Source organism: Trichoderma aggressivum (genome assembly GCF_033847375.1).
Source record: "Trichoderma aggressivum f. europaeum strain CBS 100526 chromosome Unknown scaffold_007, whole genome shotgun sequence".
Classification (NCBI taxonomy): Eukaryota; Fungi; Ascomycota; class Sordariomycetes; order Hypocreales; family Hypocreaceae; genus Trichoderma; species Trichoderma aggressivum.
In genome coordinates this window covers 62334-78505 of record NW_026946373.1, presented here as the reverse complement: position 1 = coordinate 78505, position 16172 = coordinate 62334, and the positions used below count along the sequence as shown (strand labels likewise).

At 52.0% G+C, this 16172-nt stretch overlaps 4 protein-coding genes across 4 annotated transcripts; all 4 read left to right on the top strand.

Annotated features, from left to right (window-relative positions):
- Positions 1-1647: 1647 nt before the first annotated feature.
- Positions 1648-2427, top strand: Triagg1_2592 (uncharacterized protein; the record flags this gene model as incomplete). The annotated part of the gene is made up of 1 exon (XM_062896790.1): positions 1648-2427. The coding sequence occupies one exon, from the start codon at positions 1648-1650 to the stop codon at positions 2425-2427; it is 780 nt and encodes a 259-aa protein (XP_062758209.1).
- Positions 2428-5008: 2581 nt separating this feature from the next.
- Positions 5009-8880, top strand: Triagg1_2591 (uncharacterized protein; the record flags this gene model as incomplete). Its single annotated transcript, XM_062896789.1, has 4 exons — positions 5009-5246; positions 5305-5980; positions 6609-7602; positions 7663-8880. 4 exons carry the CDS (start codon positions 5009-5011, stop codon positions 8878-8880), a joined length of 3126 nt encoding a protein of 1041 aa, XP_062758208.1.
- A 1527-nt stretch (positions 8881-10407) lies between these two features.
- Triagg1_2590 (uncharacterized protein) lies at positions 10408-12828 on the top strand (the record flags this gene model as incomplete). The annotated part of the gene is made up of 2 exons (XM_062896788.1): positions 10408-10647; positions 10735-12828. 2 exons carry the CDS (start codon positions 10408-10410, stop codon positions 12826-12828), a joined length of 2334 nt encoding a protein of 777 aa, XP_062758207.1.
- Positions 12829-14202: 1374 nt separating this feature from the next.
- Triagg1_2589 (uncharacterized protein) lies at positions 14203-15518 on the top strand (the record flags this gene model as incomplete). Its single annotated transcript, XM_062896787.1, has 2 exons — positions 14203-14646; positions 14790-15518. The coding sequence occupies 2 exons, from the start codon at positions 14203-14205 to the stop codon at positions 15516-15518; spliced, it is 1173 nt and encodes a 390-aa protein (XP_062758206.1).
- Between the last annotated feature and the right edge of the window lie 654 nt (positions 15519-16172).

The following is a 16172-nucleotide window of genomic DNA, read 5'->3' as shown; positions in this document are numbered from 1 at the left end:
GGAGCGGGATGATTTGACATGATGCCTTGACCAGTTAGGCAGTTGGGTGCGATGGCTGGGAATGCCACGAATAAAAAAACGGCTTTGACTATTGTTAATGGAAGCAACTGTTTCTCCTAATGAAGTTTGTCTTGATCAGTGATTTACATTTGTTTGTGTGAGTAAAATTACACAGCCTTGCTGTAGGCAGAGTTGCTCCACCGCCACATGTCTGAGCTATGGTTTGTGGTAGCTTTGCCCCTGTTCCCTTCACCGAGGACTTAATTCACTGAATGATACACCGGGACACGGATGAGGGTGGGGATTCCATTTGAAGACGATCACTTTATGAAATGTTCAATCGCTATAAAGAAAGATAAGGGCGTGGATACTGGAAAGAAGAGGTCGTGTTTCTTTCAGTAAGCTCCGGCTTCATCGAAGAAGCAGGCGGGAAGCGGTGTGTATCATGTTGGTGAGGTTAGAAGTACTATTCCTATATTTTGCTCTGCAGAAGGAGCTAATTGCTTAGTACCATAGAGACATGTACAGACATCTGAGTGATCATTCTTTAATGGGATGCAATCGTTTGATTGAGCTTTGTTGGACGTAACGGCACTTATGTAGAATGGTGTTATGGATATCACATAGACTAGATAGTTGTCGAATGGGTAAGTTGTTATGGCGATATTGGATAATTTTGCCTTCATTTGAGGTTTAAAGTCTAGGATAGTGGAGAAATTACAGGATAACTTGCTGCTTGACCACATCATCTCATTCTTCAAGTTCTGTTGGTGGAGTGGAGCGGATTCTGAGGGTTTGGCAGCCTACCCTGCATATCAGCGAGACTTATTTACCAACTCGCCAAAAACGGAAAATGTACTTTGATACGTTGAAGATGAATTTGAAAGATGAATATATTTAACTTTCTTTTCATTTCTGGCGAGATACACTCTACTCTTCAACTTAGGGAGTTTGTGGCAGCACTGCGTAGGGCAGAAGGAGAAGTGATGCCTCGATGGTATTTTTTTTTTAGACGTAGCTGTTCATTTGAAGACATGTCAAATTGGCCAAGAAACACACCTCGAAATGAATTAAGAGATGAAGCGTAACCAATGAGCAAGTATTTGAATGAAGAAGAGACGGCCAAGTGAGGAATAGTGTTGAGTCATAGGAATGAAGGAGAGAGGCTCTGAGGATGGACCGAAAGTATCAGGGTCCAGAATCTGATATGTTCATTGCCAGTTTAACTATCTGTGAAGGTATAGGCTGAGATACGTGAATATGCTACGAAACATCTTAAGAGAGACAACGGTATCTTTGAAGCGTAACTGAGAAGAGGACTGCGAGTCTACACTGGAGGCGGAGGAGGGCGATTTCAGTATGATACCCATTAACGCTGTCACCTGGCGGCCAGGAGAGAGGTGCCTTGGTGTGCTCATGCACCTGCTCTGCTTTTGTCTCATGCACTCCCTCGTGATCTTGATAGCCTGAGGCTGAAAAGAGCCTGAGCCCATCTATAAATCCCATGCAGCTGCTCTCTGCTTTCTCTTCCTCTTAACATCACATCGTCTTCGACCTTTGATACTACCCGTCCGTCAAGAACCGCCCTTTTTAGTCGAAACCTTCTTATTATAATCATTCTACTTCAACTCAACTCAAGTTCTCAAGATGAGTAAGTCGGATATGAACGATTTGCCCCAGGAGGTGGTTCTTGAGAATGCATGCTTATTTCAACCAGGTGCAGATGCCACCGCCCAGACTGATGCTCGCCCATCTCTCATGGGTAGTATCTTGGAGGTCAAGCCATCGAAGCGCAAATCGCCCATGGTTGAGGGAGCATACTACTCTGAGGCTATCGCTCTTCTACGAAGCCTCCCGAAGGCTACCCACCTTGTTTGGTCCGACTTGGAGTTTGACCTAATAGAATCCACTACATCTCGGAGATCAAAGTCAGCCTTGTACCAGAAGCTTGAGAAAGCGTGTGCGGAAGAGGATATGGACTGGAAAGAATTCGATTTCATCAAGACAGCCTGTCAGCATAGGCCAAAGATGATAGAAGTTGGGGATGCTGCGGTCCTTCTATATAAGCTAATGGGTGTTCGTGGAAGAGATCAGCCGTTCCAAACGACAGAATACCTCTACAGTGAAGGCCTTACTAAGGATGAAGAATCTGCCGGATCAATATTTCTGTTTCTAGGCTTGCTCAAGTTTGTCCAGGGGTTCATGTGCGAAGATCCGTCTTTCTGGTATACTAAGCTGCGAAGCAAGTGCCGGCAGATGGAAAACCTCCTGGAGAAGAACAGAGGAGCCCCCAAGATGCGGCGGTTTATGGAACTTTGGGACAAGACTGCTGGTAACGGGAATGAGGACGACTGTGATGAAATTGGTGACAAGGCTGAATCGTCAAGCCAAAAAAGGTGCCGCATCAAGACTGAGGGATCGAAATAGCCCCTAGCAGGCGCTTGAGGGGAGCTGGCTCAGTGAGGTTTGTATGGCCACACAAAGTTCTTATACAAGACGAAGCAATGGGTAGCATTTCAAACGGGTTGAGATATCTGTGCTGCAGAGGCCGCCGCTCCACCAGGAACATGGAGTGAAGGTGGCTATGAGATGTCAAGCACAGTAAATGGAGCGGTAGCAGCGAAACAAGAAAAAAAGGGAGAAACGAAAGGTGCGTACATGACACGCAGACTCAATTTGATACGAGACTAATGGACAAACAGAGAAGCGAACATTTCGAATCACACGTCGCTGGTCGCCTACGACTTTATTATTCGGGAGAGAAAAGAGTGGCACGAGAAAATGGTGATCGGGAAGGTATGGAGTTTGGTTGCTTATAGTCTGGGGAATTTGCTATTTCTTTTGCTTTTTCTCCTCTATCACGCTACATGGACTGGTTTCTTTTCAACACATCAAGTTGCTTTTCATATTTAATTTTTTTTTTACTTTGACTTTTAGGCGGAGGTTACCCTAAAAATGGAATTGCAATATGCGATGGAATGGTTTATCTTGAGGCAGACTCCTTTTATGGCTGCTATCAGTATTAAACTTAGCTGATGGTTGAGATTCTATATGTATCTCGGCGGCACCTTTGAGTTGCTAAGGATTTCCTTCCACTCTCGCTATAGGTAGCTCTACAATTCAAAAGTTTGCGTTTTTCACATCATGAGAAAGCAGATCTGCGAAGTCATTTGTCTAGAGAGATCGTCAGGCTCCTCTTCAGCTTAGCTCCAGTGGCCCTGGATCTAAAAATACGGAAGAGCGTTGAAAAAAACAAGCTTTGCGGGTCTTCTCGATTCAGCTCGAGCTGTTAGTCTCCGCACTCCATCGAGTACAGCTGCTCCGTCAATAGATCAATCTAAGCGAGGGAGAGAATCACTTGTTGATCTGCCCAAAAAACTCAAGATCTGCCTAATTGAGCACTAAAAGGGTGCCGCGTTTAAATTGGGCTCAGGAACAAAAGGTTGTTGTTGGACGATCTACGCTTGCTACGGTATCTCGTCGAATATCGTGAATGGCTTCACCAAGGTCAATGTCCGAGAAAGAGAAGAGCCGCTCGATATGGCCGGATCCTTGAGAAAGGGAGAAACATTTGGGTGAGACACTTGCCCATGTGCCCTTTGATCGCCCGTTCCTTTGTCGGCGTCTCTTTCAAGTTTTTCTTCAGCAAATGTCTCACAACCATTGGCTGCTACGCTCATTGCTGTCCGATGCCATCAAAGGCCGTTATCGTGCAATCGTCAAAGCGACGGTTCGTGAATCCCCACCGTCACTGGCCAGGCCCCGCCCGGTTGTTGCGCGAAACAAAAGTCTGGTGTCTCGGCCCCTCCAGAGGTTCGAAATCGCGGAGGTGATGCAATCGCTGCATCGGACCCTGGCTCGTATGACGAAAACCTGATTCTGGCGGCAGAAGATTCTTTTCCTGTTCCTGGACCGGCGCTGGCGCTTTGGAAAGGAGTGAATAAGCCATCCATGCTAGTAGCGGTAGTAGCAGATTGCGAGTTGCGCGGTAATTTGTCGTTCGAAGCTGCAGCCCAATCTAGATGCAGCCAGAGAAGGGCCCTCGAGATTGCAGATTTGATTTGACGTCACTGACGCTGACCGCTGGTCTGATAACGCGATGCTGCATCCGAGCAACTCCGTCGCATCATCCGCATCTCGGGCGAAAGGCGGCATCTCTGGCGTGCTGCAGTGAATTGATGCATCGAGTCGTAAAGAAAAAGAAGAGCCAGCTGAGGTGTCAAAGACGATGCACAGCGCGGCTATTGACTCACCTTTTTGTATTCTCCGCGTTTTGCCTCCCTCGCCCTTGTAACGATTAGACTATCGCCACTGGACGCTGCGCAAACAGAGCACAGCACAGGGAACAAGAGGCTGGGCAGCGCTTCACCACAACTGTAATGTACAGCGGAGACAGAGGGACAAGGAGGGGCGCGGATGACACGCCAGCCGCCTCCGCTATTGGTCACAGCCCGGCAATAAGCCCCACCGTGTTTTCGATAGGGTCACTGCCTTGGTGCTTAGTGGCAGCGATTTATCCGGATGCGGGCCCACAGGTACATCGAGTCCCACCGGGCAGCTGCGCGCGGTCGAGGTACCGGCAGCACCTCGCCTTCCCCGGACGGTTCTGGAGCCTTCTCGGGGCCTTTGGCGTCTTTGGCTGATGAATCATGGCCGCTTGCTTGCCACACGCACCCGGGGCGAGTGCGAGTACGAGTACCGTACCAGTGACCTCCTGCAAGGCGGCGAGATGGGGCGCCCAGCTGGTCACTGCACTGCGCCTGTCCCCTCGCTCGGCCTTGCTGAAGCGTCACCGCCCCCCCTTCAGGCTGCCACCTCCCTCTCTTCTCGTCCCTACAAAAGGACCTCTTGCCCGTCAGCAGCCATTTGCACATTCTTTCTCTTTTCCCTCTCCCACACCACACACAACCACTTCTCTCATCTCTTCCACCCTAAGGAACATCCGTTAACAGCGCATCTTGTTGCCCTCTCTACGAATCTTCCAGCGGCCGCAGCTTAATCCGCCACCATGCAAATCTTCGTCAAGACCCTCACCGGCAAGACCATCACCCTCGAGGTCGAGTCTTCCGATACCATCGACAATGTCAAGTCCAAGATCCAGGACAAGGAGGGCATTCCTCCTGACCAGCAGCGTCTGATTTTCGCTGGCAAGCAACTCGAGGATGGCCGAACTCTGTCCGACTACAACATCCAGAAGGAGTCTACCCTCCACCTGGTTCTCCGCCTTCGTGGTGGTATGCAGATCTGTAAGTTATCTGGTCCAGCCTTTCTATTCAACCGACTGTGACTAACAACGTCCTCTAGTCGTCAAGACCCTCACTGGAAAGACCATCACTCTCGAGGTCGAGTCATCTGATACCATCGACAACGTCAAGTCCAAGATCCAGGACAAGGAGGGTATCCCTCCTGACCAGCAGCGCTTGATCTTCGCCGGCAAGCAGCTTGAGGATGGCCGAACCCTCTCCGACTACAACATCCAGAAGGAGTCCACTCTTCACCTTGTCCTTCGTCTCCGTGGTGGTATGCAGATCTTCGTCAAGACGTTGACCGGCAAGACCATCACATTGGAGGTTGAGTCATCAGACACCATCGACAATGTCAAGTCAAAGATTCAGGATAAGGAGGGTATTCCTCCGGATCAGCAGCGTCTTATCTTTGCTGGCAAGCAGCTTGAGGACGGTCGCACCTTGAGCGACTACAACATTCAGAAGGAGAGCACACTTCACCTTGTCCTCCGTCTTCGCGGTGGTATGCAGATTTTCGTCAAGACCCTGACCGGCAAGACAATCACCCTCGAGGTGGAATCTTCCGACACTATTGACAACGTCAAGTCCAAGATTCAGGACAAGGAGGGCATTCCTCCTGACCAGCAGCGCTTGATCTTTGCTGGTAAGCAGCTGGAAGACGGTCGCACCTTGAGCGACTACAACATCCAGAAGGAGAGCACGCTGCACTTGGTGCTGCGTCTTCGTGGTGGCCAGTAAAAGGTGCCTTTTGCTTTCGACCGCACTGTTATGACTGAATTGGACGGTTGGGCGTTTTCGGGATTTTTATTTTAAAGCAGATATGGGAACTTGACCATTCGCTGGTCATCATAGTTTATGATAGCACATTTCAGCGTCACCGATACCACGGTACGCGGCAATACACCTCTGACTGTCAACATTGACAAGTCGCAAACAATATCAATATTCTCTCCTTTGTGAATTTTAGTGAAATGAACTCGATACCGCACCGTAGCAAGCCGTGATTGAGAATCAGGCCATGGCGGCTATAGTAGTTATCACGTATGCACATATTGGAGCGGTTGCGGTTAGTGGGGTAGGCGTCAAGGTAGAGCCGCCACTTGACTTGCGGCTTCGTGAAGCTTCCAGCGATTCGTCACCTTCCTCCACCAGCTCTTTAAAATGTGTCTTTTAACCTGACATTGATGCTCGATCGGCGTCGCCATGTTAACGTATCGGCTCTCCTCGGCCTGTTTCAGAATTACACATTTTTTCCCGCCTTGATACCTTGATATTGGTACTCGACTCACCCTCGGCTTCTGGCTCTCCAAATTTCATCCTTGCAAACTTGTCTCTCCATTATCCCTACTGCAACTTCACCAGGTGGCGCATCGTACTCGAACAGCCTTATGGGGGTGCCGAAAACGGCGGCTTGGAGATGACTTCGTTTTTTTTCCACATCAAATTCGAGCTTTATCCGACCGAAAACCCTGCTGCCGGACAAGACACATTTGCGGCGCAGAACAGCCGAGATATTTGGTTTCCGTCCAACGAATCCAGCATTTTTGACGACCTTCCGGCCCATCCCCCACCTCATCGATCGGCGGCGCGCAATACAGACCTACCAGATAGAAGTAGACGGATATCTTTTGGAGCTCTGGCTACGCTGGACCGCAGAGCTGGGCTTGGCGCAAACTCGAAATCTGGAGTTATAGATTGCGGGACCCCGCGGCCACCCACAGAAACCGGTGGAGGAGAAATCGAAGGCCTGCCAGAGCGACAGTTGTTGGGACGAGCGAATAGCTATCCTCTACCGCCGTCAACAGCCGCCTTGCAACCGCAGACTGCGATCCGGGACTGGAGATTTGGGCGTATCAATATCGAAACGTTGGACCCCGGCTTATACAAAAGCAACAGCAACAACAACATGGCTGGAGAGGGCAAGGCGGCGGCTACTGCTGTCGCTGGACCATCCGCCGCACCAGATCTTGGCCCACCGTTTAGCGGCTCAGGAACGGCGACAAAGGCAGAGTTTGTTGAGCTCGAGGGCAAGAATACAGAAGTTGGATGGGGCATCGTGCATTTCTACAGGGAGAGCGACGAGACTGCCGGGCTTGCCTCCACCCACGAGGTGGCAGAAGAAACTGAAGACATGCAAGACTGCACCACGCTCTGCATCCCTGCCGTCCCGGCCTACATGACGCCCGGAGATTTCTTGGGCTTCTTGGGAGAACGCTGGCAGAACGACATTAGTCACTGCCGAATGGTCATGACCTCGCGGATGAACCGATACCTGGTCCTGCTCAAGTTTCGCGATAGCAAACAGGCGAAACTGTGGAGGCGAGAGTATAATGGCAAGATATTCAACTCTATGGGGGTAAGTCATTGAAACATATTGCTCTACCGCAAAGCCGACACATGCTGACCTTGAGAACAGTCACAGTCCCAAGCCTGCCACGTGGTCTTCGTCAAGAGCATCACGTTCGAACGACCAAGCCCATCTCGGGGGCACGAATATTCTCTTTCGTCGTCTTCGTCGGCCATCTCGAATAGCCTGAAGCCTTTCCCACCTCCGACCCCGAGCCTTGTAGAGCTGCCCACATGCCCAGTCTGCCTAGAAAGAATGGACGAGACGAATGGGTTGATGACTGTGCCGTGCTCTCACGTCTTCCACTGCACGTGCTTACAGCGCTGGAAAGGAGCCGGCTGCCCGGTCTGCCGGTTCACGAACCCTTCCGAAGAGAGAGATCCGTCAAATCCTTACAGCCAACCATTTGGAGGGTCGGCCTCGAATCTGTGCAGCGTCTGTGATTGCGCTGACGATCTCTGGATTTGCCTCATATGTGGGTACCTGGGGTGTGGTCGATATAAAGGAGGACATGCCAAGGATCACTGGAAAGACACGGCGCACTGCTTTGCTTTGGAGCTGGAAACACAACACGTGTGGGATTATGCGGGTGACATGTGGGTGCATCGTCTCATTCGCGATAAAGGCGATGGCAAGGTCGTCGAGCTTCCTGGAAGAAGTAACTACACCGCTAATGGCGAAGGCGCGGATGACGACATGGTGCCGCGGGCAAAACTGGAAACGATTGGCCTCGAGTACACTCATTTGCTAGGAAGTCAGCTGGAGTCCCAGAGGGCCTACTACGAAGAAATGATCAGCAAGAGTGCTAAAAAGGCTTCGAAATCCTCGGCTGAATATGAAAAGGTAGCAACAGAGAGGTTGGAAGCTCGGCAACAACTTGCTACTCTGCAAGGCGAATATGCAGTCTTGAACGGGGAGACGCTCCCACAGCTAGAGCGCGATCTAGAACGGGAGAGGAACAAGGCGAAGAAGGGGGAGAACCTCGCCAGGAGTCTTGGCCAGTCACTACAAGAGGAAAAACGACTCAATGATGGTCTGATGAAGCGCATTCAGCATCTGGACACTGATGTCGAGGCGATACGCAAGCAGCTGGAGGAGCTCAGGGCAGAAAATGCAGAGCTGAAGGAAATGAATCGAGACTTGACCATGTTCATCTCTGGGCAGCAGAAGCTCAAAGAGTTGGAAGACGAGGGGCAAATCGAGGAGGGCGAGCTCGAGGGGGGGACTATGAGCGTTCCCGAAGGCAAGAAGAAGAAGGCAAACAACAAAAAGAAGGGGAAGCGGTGATTGGCAGTTATAGGTGTCGATGGCGGTTTGGTCGTTATAGCGATGAGTCGGCTAGCTTGGATGGAGTTTTGGTAGTGGGTGAGGAGTTGGCCATAACGGTGCCGTCCTGTTTGGGATACTCAATAGAATCTGTTGTAATACTAGGTAGGTAGTAATGGCATTTGATTCTTACAAAGAGGCAGAGCACAGCAGGTGTCGTCCCTTGCATGGCCCGCATCTCGCATGCAGCCTTGGGAGTGTACTCGTATGCATGTGCTTACCTTGCAGAGTCGTACAAATCTCCGGCGGCCGAATGAAACAATCTCCGGGGTTCGGTGCCGGAACATGGCTACGGGGGTGGTTACAATTACATGTGACAGAGCGGCAGGGATATCATATCGTGAAAGAAGGCAGGCTCACGATGAATGATTGTTTTTGCTTGGTGTGGTATTTATTTCGCATTGATGTTGTTACGTGATGGAAATGCTTGGGTTGGCTGAGCTGTTACAGTTAGCTGTTGATAGAGTTTTGTCTAAGAGCTCACGGGCATAAGATCAGACTGCATTAACGGTCTCTTTTAAAGTTTTGAGCTTTTTTTTTTTTTATCTCCGTCCCGTGAGTGTTTGGTGAGTTTTGTCTCAAACAAACTGCATTTGCGCAATCAAAGACACATTCCGAGTACTGGCCCTCCTTGCATCAATACAATCACAATAATAAACCCATAATAGTATTTGTATTTTTTTTTCTCTTGCGATTTGCGTTGCTTCATCTTTTGGGATGGTGAGGAGTGGGACACGAGCACGTGTTAAATTGCGAGACCTTGATGGCGAAAAAAACAACATACAAAAGGTTCAGGTCAGTTCAGGTCAGGTAACCATGGCCCCTTGTTCTCAGCAGCCCTACCGTGGCATCGACAGTGGATCTTTGCCGTTCGTCCGCCCGCGGCTAGCACTGTAGCTCCCTGTAGAGCATCATGGTTGTACTGTATGGACGTTGCAGTAATTCGTTGTAAGTGGCGCGCCGGTGATTGGGAGAGAGAGATTGGGGGGGCAAAAGGGAAACGTCGCTTTTCAGAGGTGCATGGAGCCAACAACATGTACATGTAATCTAACGGACTGATAACCGAATGATCCTCATTTAATTCTCTCTCTTTTTCCTTTTCCACCTCTATTTTTTTTTATTCCCAAAATCGACAAAAAGCTGAAGCTGATATCCGGCTTGGCGTCGCGCAGCAAAGAAAAACAAAACAAAACAAAAAACGTGGGAGCCCCTCTTCCCACCTCCGCGCTGGAATCGTCATCCCTCCCGTGCAGCTTTCTGCTCTAAAAGCTCAAGCTACTTTGGTCACGTCCACTTTTCCCTTTCCATCTCCTCCTCTTCAACCAAAGCTTTCGCGGAGCATCGGATCTTCATTTTCGCCCTGCGCATCGGTTGCAGTGACGAGCAGGGCTGGTATCTTAGCAAACGTCGATCAACTGGCAAGCGGGCTGCAAATACGATACGACAGCAACGACACACGCACGCACAAAAAAAAAAGGCTCTGCAGCCATGGCTTCGCAAGAAGCTGCAGCGTCCAAGGCGGGGGTCGAGCCCCGTGAGGAGCCGGTGGAAGAGTCTGAGCAGCCCCAAAAGGAGCTGTATCCCATGGTGAACTGGAAATACGACCTGTTCCTCTACGGCATGGGGAATCTCGTCAACCTCTTCTTCAGAGAAGTCGTGCCGCGGGGCTCGTGGAGGGTTCCGCAGACGGGGCCGGTGCTTTTTGTCGCCGCGCCACATGCAAACCAGGTATGGGCTATTCTATGACATGATGTCTCGTTGCGCCGAGCCGGGGGGCAAAAGGGAAAACATCAAGCTTACCATGTTTTGTGACAGTTTGTCGACGCCATCCTCCTGCAACGGACGCTGCGACTGGACGCCAACCGACGAATCTCCCTCTTGATTGCGCAGAAATCCGTCCACGGCTTCATTGGCTGGGGATCCCGCCAGGTCGGCTCCGTCCCCGTCGGGCGAGCGCAAGATGCCGCGAAGGCCGCGACGGGCCTTATTTACCTCCCGGACCCGATCAACGACCCGACGCTGGTGCGAGGCGTGGGCACAAAGTTTGGCGTGGGCGAGGGAGAGCCGCAGGGCCTGCTGTTCCTGCCGCCGGGCAAGAAGACATCTGGCGAGAGTGTCAACATTGACCAGATCCTGGGCCCCGAAGAGGTTCGCATCAAGCGGCCGTTCAAGACCCAGTTAGCTTTGAAACAGCTCACCGGACGAGATGACATTGACAAGGAGGGCCGATTTACCAACAAATCGGTCAACGGTTCTGCGCCGGGATACAAGGGGACCAAGTTCAAGCTTGCGCCGCATACCGACCAGACCAAGGTGTACGAGGCTGTCTTTGCGCGGCTGAGGAACGGCGGGTGCGTCGGCATCTTCCCCGAAGGTGGTAGCCACGATCGTTCCGAGCTGCTCCCTCTCAAGGCCGGTGTGGCCATCATGGCCTTGGGAGCGCTGGCTGAGGCACCCAACTGTGGCCTCAAGATTGTGCCCGTGGGCATGAACTACTTCCATCCGCACAAGTTCCGCTCGCGCGCCGTCATTGAGTTTGGAGCCCCCTTTGAGGTCCCGCCGCATCTGGTTGAGATGTACCGGAACAACCAGCGAAGAGAGGCAATCGGCCAGCTCATTGACACCGTCTACCAAGCCCTCAGCTCTGTGACCGTCTCAGCCCCAGATTACGATACGCTGATGATGATCCAGGCTGCGCGAAGGCTCTACAACCCCACCGGCAAGAAGCTACCGTTGCCGGTTGTGGTGGAGCTGAATCGCCGTCTGGCATTGGGCTACGAGCGCTACAAGACCGACGAGAGGATTACCAGTCTATCCAAGAGCGTCAAGGAGTACAACTCGCAGCTGCGCTATCTTAACCTGAGGGACCACCAGGTGCAGTACGCCACCATGTCCATCTGGAAGGTCATTGTGCTCTTCATCTACCGCTCCATCAAGCTCCTGATTCTCTTCCTCTGCACCGTGCCGGGCCTGCTTCTGTTCTCACCAGTCTTTGTGGCCACGAAGATTATCAGCAGGAATAAGGCCAAAGCGGCGTTGGCGGGCTCAACCGTCAAGATCCGCGGGCGCGACGTCATGGCTACGTGGAAGATTCTCGTTGCCTGCGGACTGGCTCCGACGCTTTACCATGGATACTCGATTGCTGTGGTCGCTAGGGCGTGGTACGACCGCCTCTGGGGCTATCTGCCGGAATGGGTACCCCTGGTGCTGGTGTATCTAGCTACGTGGGTGGCATGGACGGCCATTACCATTGCGGCGCTGCGGTTCGGCGAGGTCGGGATGGATATCTTCAAGTCGCTGAGGCCGCTGGTGCTTTGCCTGGTCCCGGCATCTGATTTCAACATTCACAAGCTGAAGCGGAAGCGAGCAGAGCTCAGCGCCCAGGTGACGGACTTGATCAACACCCTCGGGCCCGAGATGTTCCCCGACTTTGAAAAGACGCGGTTGGTTCCCGACTTTTCTAAGATCGAGACGGGAGGAACTCAGGCGTCCCCGACAGAACACCGTCCCCGGCGGGACAGCGACCAGTCGAGCGCGGGCCCCGATCTGGAGACGCCGCCGCCGTTGTCACGACGCAGCACGACACAGTCCAGCCGCTTGCTTCCCCGAAACGACTCGTTCAGCAACATTGGCAGAGTTGGCATCTTCTCGACACGGCCTCCGTCGCGATCAAGGAGTCGCTCCAACAGCGCGGGCGGTGGCTTTGGCTCCAGCGGATTCCATATCAGCGGGTTTACAACTCTCGACTCTGCTGAGGGTTTCAGCGAGGCCAGCCGCAAGATTAGAGAGGCGATGAAGGACCGGCGGAAGAAGTCTGACAAGGTCAAGATGGAGGCTGGTGGAGACGAAGATGAAGAGTCTGATAGCGACGAGGATGGCTACAACGAGGCGAGGAAGAAGAATATCTGAAGGGCCCGCTTAATGGATACGAATTGGGTGCGGGGTCTAGTGCCGTGTTGCGATATGTTTTTCCTTTTTTTGGGGGGTTTTTTCCCCATCACCACTTGTTGTTTTGTGTTGGAGTTTTTGCGCATATACTCCGTAGGCATCTTGAATTTATGAAGGGATTTTTGTGAACGCGGTTACCTTGACTACAAAAAAGTCTGACATGGATATGACAAGAAGCGAGTGTGCGATGGATCAATCCCACATGGCCCTCGTGGGTTGATTGAAAACAACGACGTATGAAGTTTGATGCTCCATCGTGGGGTTCGGGATTGGCACGGGAACACTTGACGGAATCCGAGGATGGGCTTCATGCACAGCAGCCCGAGATGAACTGGCATTGCGAACGCTTTACTCCATCTAGTATGATGTGGGAAAATCAATAATGATAGCATTGTACAAGTACATGTCCGCATGATGAAATTTTGCTTACGCTGTTCTTACATGGGTGGGCAAGGTTAGTTGGGATGGTGTAGTTGTGATTGCATATGAGGCCATTGGGATTGGGGAACGGACTCGGCCGACGAGCCGCCGGTGAATTGCAAAGCTCGGAGATTTCGGTGATTTGCAAGGCAAAAGAAATGGGCGGTGGCGGGGAAAGCCCTGAAGAAATTGTATTACGTGTCAAGCGGGAAAAGAAAAAGAAACACGTTGATCTTTTTTTTATTTTTTATTTTTTACTACGTCTTATTGGTGAATCCCGGAACAAGAGATGACGACAGCAAAGCGTTGTATTAATCAGATACAGATTTGCGTAGAGCTGAGTTGGGAAAAAAAAAAAAAAGATTCCATGTGATGACGGGAATTTCCCGTTTGGGGGGCGCGTCTCGGCTCTCCACTCCCCGGGATCCCCCCCCCCCCCCCCAAAGACGCGCGCATCGGCTTGGCCTGCCGGACGGGAGAGCTGGGGAAAAGAGCAAATCTGAGGGATGGGCGGGTTTAGTTTGTGTTGTGAGTGGCTGGATTTGGATTACCTCATTTAGGAGGGCGAGACGCCGGAGGATCTGATAAGGAGGAGAGTGGGATGAGGAACAGGGGGTCCTTTGTTTTGTTTTAAATCCGAGAAGAGGTTTAAAGGGCCGGGGGAGAAACCCTGATGGCACCCTCGTTCTTTTGGATTTGTTTTATAAATCGATTCCGGATTTTTTTTTGTCTTCTTCTTTTTCTCTTGATTGTGAGAGTCTTGTTGGTTTAGCGGCAGACAAGACTTGTTATCTGGAAGGAAAAAACAAGAGATACGAATCAAGGGGGCGAAAAAAATAGGGCCAGTTCTATATATCCACTTGGACCATCTCGAACTTCTTTTTCTCTCTTTTCTCTTCTTCTTCTTCTTTCACCATGCCGCCTCCCGAAGCCAGCAACAACAACAACAACAGCAGCAGCAGCAATAACGCGCCTCGCATGCCCGTGAAGCAGAAAATGGCCGTGTCGCTCAAGTCGCTCGTGAGCTCGGTGCTGAGCGCGGTGCCGGGGGCCGCCGGCGTGGGAGCGGGCATCTCGGGCCCGGCGTCGAGCGCGGGGCCGGCGCGGCTCGAGGCGCTGTTTGCGCGGACCGAGGCCGAGGTGGACGGCGACGAGTGCCTGCGTGATTGCGAGAGCTGCGCGGTCAAGTATCCGCGGGGGTTCAAGGTGGACGAGGAGGATGTGCTGTACGGGCAGGTCAAGGGGTGGAGCACGCATGTGCTTGTTGGGACGGGGAAGACGGACTGGGTGAGGGACGTTGCGGATGAGAGGGGGAGTGTGATGGAGGCGATTCAGAGGGTGGGCGGGGTGACGAATGGGGTGAGTTTTTTTTTGCTTTTTGCTTGATTTCGCTTTGTTGTTTGTGAGGGTGAGATGAGGTTATGTGAAGTGAGATGAGATGGGATAGGATGAGATGAAAAGAGACAAAGTGAGGATAAACGCAACTGACATGTCACCATCAGAGACTCATGCTGTCCGCCTCCAACCTCCCCACGCCTCACGACACCACCGACTACTCAGAACCCACCACCGTTCTCCTCCTCCCAGCCTTTGCCATCGTCCACAACGTCCACCCACGCAACGTCCCCCAGCTCATCTCCGACGTCGTCAACGTCGCTCCCACAAACTCCTCCCCGCTGGCCCCCTGGCGCTCCGCCATCCCTCCCTCCCTCCCCAGCCCGGACGCCTCGCTGGCCGACCTCACCATCGGCGCGTGCCCGCACAGCGCCGTCGTGCTCATGTGCAGCCAGAAGACGCGCGACGCGCGATGCGGCCAGAGCGCGCCGCTGCTGCGAAAGGAGCTGGAGCGGCATTTGCGGCCGCTGGGCTTGTATCGGGATTTGCACGACGAGAGGCCTGGCGGGGTGGGCATTTACTTCATCAGCCATGTCGGTGGGCACAAGTACTCTGCGAATGTGATGGTGTATCGACGGCCGAATGCGTTTGGGAAGGATGACGAGCCGCTGCCGGAGGGTGTGGAGGAGGCGGCCGAGGCGAGGGAAGAAGGCGAGAAGAACGGGGAGGAGGAGAAGAGTGATGTGGGCGCTGGGCAGTGTATCTGGCTGGCGAGGGTGAGGCCGGAGGATTGCGAGAATTTGGTGCGGTTCACTGTGCTCAAGGGGAAGGTTGTGAAGCCGGAGAGGCAGTTGAGGGGAGGGTTTGATAGGGGGAGGGGGTTGATGAGTTGGTGAGGGTGGTGTATGGGTTTGGGGGGTTACATGGGGGTTTCATTTGGGTTGGGTTTATGAGCATATATGCATTTATATAATTCAGTCGGGAGGTTTATAAAGAGAGGTCCGTCGGCGTTATCTGGCGGAATGATTTATTGCGTATTGTTATGAAGGTGTATTTCTGTATGCTTGAGCATGTCGATTGTGAGTTTCGTTTGTAACGAGTTTACGAAGGGTTTAGAAGGGTTGAAAATGACAGCATGGTTGGGATTGGACAGATTGTGGCGAGACTTATGGAGCTCTGGTGTTGGACATTTATGAACTTGACCTGGGAATGTCTCCTAGATTTGCCTGCTTCATTAATACTACCTTGATGTATAACCATCCAACAACCAAGAATGAGATTTCTCGTCGTTGCTAATCCATTTCAAGCAGGGCTCTTGACTGGAGAAGCAGCTATTGCAGCCTACGCCGAAGCTAGCACACACGGGTTGGAATATCTGCAGCGAGAATGTGCTGTGATGTTTTACTTGTTTATTCAACTTTCTGCCTGGCCGCTCCGGTGTAGAAGGATTGGGGTTTGAGGCCGTGATTGATGTGAATTCAAGTTCAAGATTTTTATGCTTGCTGGTCATTTTCGTCCATTTTGGGCTCACCAGCGAGGCACGCAAGCAG